General features: G+C 33.2%; 1 protein-coding gene across 1 annotated transcript; it reads right to left on the reverse strand.

Annotated features, from left to right (window-relative positions):
- Window positions 1-239: 239 nt before the first annotated feature.
- LOC143532146 (annexin Gh1-like) lies at window positions 240-3923 on the reverse strand. The gene is made up of 5 exons (XM_077027277.1): window positions 3791-3923; window positions 2674-2819; window positions 2371-2589; window positions 1266-1478; window positions 240-720 (listed from the first exon to the last, which is right to left on the reverse strand). Exons 1-5 carry the CDS (start codon window positions 3864-3866, stop codon window positions 421-423), a joined length of 954 nt encoding a protein of 317 aa, XP_076883392.1. The 5' UTR covers window positions 3867-3923; the 3' UTR covers window positions 240-420.
- Window positions 3924-4954: the final 1031 nt, after the last annotated feature.

The following is a 4954-nucleotide window of genomic DNA, read 5'->3' on the forward strand; positions in this document are numbered from 1 at the left end:
CTATTATCTTCTTCTATGTTTGGTTGAAAGTGTGACTTGAATGTATGAGATTTTGGAGAAAAATTTAATGTTTTAGTGCATGTTGTGATTTTGTGTTTATTTATATAATTTTATTTTGTTTTTCCGTTTTCTAAATAGCATTGGAGTGGAGGCTCAAACCCACCTCGTCGGACTTGTTTGCCGCTACTCGTTTGTGCACTGCCACATCGGATGGATGACAGTCACGACGACCCACAACCGATAACATACATTGTCTATAGAGAAATAAACAAAAACACAAATCTCACATAAATAGCATAAACCATCACCCATATATAATGTTAAAACACACTCACAATCACAAGACTAGCAAGCACACCACTCATAAATTTTTATTCGAGTTCTTAAGAAAGACACAAGATTGTAGCCGCGGTTTTTTCCTCAACAAGCATCGCCATGTCCCAACAATGCAAGAAGCATTTTCTCATAATCACCAGACGTGTCCCCTGCAACGGCGCGATCCAGAGGCACACTGTTCCTTCTTTTGTATTCTTCTGCAATACACTGCAAGTCCACCTCAGCACGAGTGACGACAACGCGTGTCAGAGCCCTTTCGTCTGTCCCAAGTTTATTGATCGCCAACCGAAGAACTTTCTCATAATATTTCTCGGGAACAGTCAAGCACTTGATGGTTGACCTTAAAAGTTTTAGATATTCATTTTCTGGATCAGCTTTTAAATCCTACGAAGTTAATGAGTAGGTTGAGATACTTCTGGGTCAAGATGTTAACTCGATAACTAACCAAACTGTTCGCACCAATAAAGAGTGAGTAAAGATGGTAAGCCCAATGTTTTCTGTGACCGAACTATATATTCCATCAGACTGTAGTTGAAACCGAAAAAACCAAGCCCAATTAATAGGCTTTCGTTTTATTTTTCAATTTTAAGTCATTTATAAAAAATTGATAAATAGTGTTACCCAAATACCAAGATTTATAATAATCAATTAGCTATCAGCAAACAATAAGTTTTAGGCCCAAAAATTCAGCCCGAATAGTAAAATCCGACACCAAATGGTTTTCAAATGCCTTTCGGTTTTGAGCCAAACTCGCCCAAACCAACCCATGCACAATCCTAACAGCTGATTCACAATCCTTTAGAAGTGACCGCAGACACCTTTTTTCTAGTTTTTCCGAAATACAACAATATTATAAATCGTAAATGAATTAACTTTCAACCCGTTCGACTTCATAAGTTGATTCTCAGATTATTAGTTTGGGATAATACCTTGTTAATGGCGTTTCCAAATTGATTGTTGTAATGATTGAGGGTTGCATTGAGCTGAGATTTGCTCCTGGTTGTAAGAATCCTGATCAGCTCATCATCAGTATAAGCCTTGTCACAGATCTTCTCATGGAATATTTTAGCCTCGGATTTTGCTAATGTCATGTTTACTTCATCACCCTCATACCGAATAGCAGTTACAAGAGGAACTAAAAGCTACAATGTCAAAAACAAAAACAAACACATAAAAATGCTGTTTGAAGTTTTTCAAGATATAAGCTAAGCCTTTGAATAAAAAGTATTTGTAAGGATCATTTTGAGACTCATGATACCTATAACAAAAGACCATTCTAAAGGCATAACTGATTCTAACAGATTTAGAATTTTTTTATCTACTTTCGTCGCATATCCGGCCCAATGCCCATCAGGTAATTACCCTTCACGTATACTCATTAGTTTGTTAAAAATTACCTGTTGTGATTTCCAAATACATTTTTTACTGTTTTAATTATTATATCTTTATTACCCAAGGAAATTGCAACTCTAATAAGCTAAAAGTTAGTGAATTCGTAAATTATTCTATCTACCAAGAACAAAAGAAAATGAAAACAAAACTAAAACATTTTACAACATGGTCCGTGTCAACTATATATGTTTCAGGTAATCAGGTTTAGAAATGAAATCGACACCGTAGCGACAAATACTGATAGCAAAACGAGCGAAAGTAATAAACCAAATACTACATCGTTTACCGATTCGGTATCAGTCGGCACCGGTAACGTTATAAAAACCAAAACCGAACTTGACTTATATCGAAACCTGAAAAAAAAACCTGGTACCAGTACCAATTGTGCGATCAGTACCATGGTAATGACACTTGGTACAAAACTATCTGATCCTAATCAGGTTGGGTAATGGGTTGAATATTCGGGTTTCTGTTTTCAGTTTTCCTAGCCAGGCCTAACTCTAGTCTTTGGACAGCCCACTATACATCAAACGGGTGGTTCCAGGTTTAACAGGTCCGGTTATCAAAACCATATGTATATCGCAATCCAAATAAACTATCCGTAATTAGGTACACGATTAAACATGAAACCCACATATATACCTTTCTGAAATCCCCAGATGTGTGATGTGCAATATCTTCCTCCATAGATTTCTTATATTTAGCATGATACGCCTTCCTGACCGAAATCAAATGATCCGAAGACCTAATGCATGCAACTTCCATGATCACCCAATTGCTTGCAGTAAGTTTCTTTGTTGCTTCGTTAACTAAATACGCATCACGCTCAGCTGGCTCCAGTGTCCACAACAACACTGCATGCTGTTATTAATAAAAAGTATAATACATAAGGTTGTGTGGCTAACATATTATAATAAAAAAATAAAAAAATAAAACTGAAGTAACCTGAAAATCACTTGAAAGCTCAGAGTCCAGATCTTTGAGAAGGTCTTCACCGTATGTTTCATGATATGTCGCTCGAATCTTCTTGCGTTGATCTCCGTTTCTGTGGGCGAGAATCTGAATGATCAGATCCTCGTTCGTTCCCCAACCTACACATAGTTAAAAAATTCAAAACTTGGCAATTGCATTTTAAGCCTTAGCATGTGATATAAATTTATTGTTACAACTTGACAATTACACTCTTGATGTATGTGTGTAGAATTACATATAATAATCTGGTGTTCTTTTCATGATGCATAAGATATTCACCATTATTTAATTGAAAATTATGTAGATTATAGATCTTGCTCAGGCTTGACCTTTATTTAAAACTATGAGTGGCAATCATGTTAAGAAAAAAAAAAATTATATTTGTCTATTTGGGTTTACTTCAAAACTTCAAATGGTCAATTTGGATCATGTTAAATCAAGACTGACTTATTATAAAACTTGTTAACTTTGAAACGGTCCAAATTGGTTATCACCACTCATGATCAACTTTTGTCTCATCAACCAGTCAGTCATTTTCACGGCACCACCGTTGATGCCACCACCACCGCCAATACTGGCACCGCCTATACCGCCGCTTCAAATCCCAGGGACAAGATGGGCGACCACTCTTCCAGGGGCCTGGAATTTTTATAATTTATATGTTTTTATATAATTTATTATTTTTTTTATGTATATTCTTAAAAAAAAACTAGTATATTTTTAAGGCTCATTTTCTTTAATTGCTCCGGGCTCTCGAACCGCCATCTCCATTACCGTCACCACCACCACCGACACCGTTCGTGTAAATTGATATACAAAGCGATTTGAGCAAATGTTAAAATATAATAATCAGTTTGATTCTGGATGCATCAGATCATAACTTGTACAAAATTTGAATCCGATCAAACACAAAAGCAAATTCACCGTCACAAAAACATCCGATTCATAATACACGAATAAATTCAATGATCAACAACAAAATCAAGACGATCGGAGGCTAAAAAAAGCATAGATCTGGAACTATTAAACAACAAACAAAATATGAAATGCATGTAAGAGGAAGATCGAAATAATAATAATAATAAGTAACCTGCAAAGGCTTTGTGGAGTTGCTCAGAGTCCTGTGAAGGAGAAGGAACACTTGATGGGAGCTTCAGTGTCGCCATTGCAATTCTTCTACCTTTGGGTTTTCGGTTACAAATTATCAACCCAAATAATAATGGCAATAAATAGCATATATCATCACATGACACGCTTCTTGCATTTTTCTTCTTTCATTATTTTTCTATTTTAATAATTAACGTTTCTTTGGATTCTTTAATTTGGCCTGCATTACCCAATTTATTAATAATAATTTATTTAATCTAATAACTAGTATACATATATATTCAAATTCCCATTTGTTGTGTTGGATTTTACGGTAAAGACCCAATTTTAATTCTTACTTGTGTTAATATTGATTTTTCAATGAATACTCAAGTTTCATCCTTACCTGTGATACTTTGTGTCGATATTAACAATGAAGATTTTTTTACCAATAAAATCCACTTTTATTGTTTCTTCTAGGGTCATTTATTTTCTTTATAGAAAATCACTTAACTTTTATATTTTAATTTAATGTTTTTTTATAGATATTAAATATATTTAAAATTAATCTGTGGTTCAAAAAAATATATTTAAAATAAATGACATAAATGAAGAATAAATTTTCTTTTACTGTCTGTTTGCGGACATGATCACGCGGTTCTTGTATATATTTTCTATCATTTCAATATTCTATTTTCTTCATGAATTTGGCACAAAACAATTAAAAGTTATAATATATAGCTTTTTAATGGATTTTCTCTGGCATAATTTAAGTAAAATAAGTAACTTTGTTTAGTGATAGAGAAGTTCTTACGTAGAAAAACATTATTAATTTATTTAGCAATCCATTTATTATGTGATGAACTTTATGTTGTTCGTTTTTGTTGTCTTTACATAATCATTCAAAATTATTTACTTGTTATTACTTTTTTTTCCGGAATATTGTAAGTTGTAATGTTATTTCGACTTTAAGTTGGATAATACTTGTTTAAGGATATTGTTAAATCGTATTATATGCTCATATTTTTTACACTTTAATTTGGATATAGTCATTTACTTTTAGCTAATTATTTGTATTTTATTTATTTTGGTTTGTTTGTGTTCATGTATGTTCTTTTGTGTTTGTTATCCTTATTTATTTTTATTTAAAATATTAACGAATAAACGT

Source organism: Bidens hawaiensis, unplaced genomic scaffold (assembly GCF_021521415.1).
Source record: "Bidens hawaiensis isolate Kalapana, Puna unplaced genomic scaffold, B.hawaiensis_p1.1 tig00009361_1, whole genome shotgun sequence".
NCBI classification, from domain to species: domain Eukaryota; kingdom Viridiplantae; phylum Streptophyta; class Magnoliopsida; order Asterales; family Asteraceae; genus Bidens; species Bidens hawaiensis.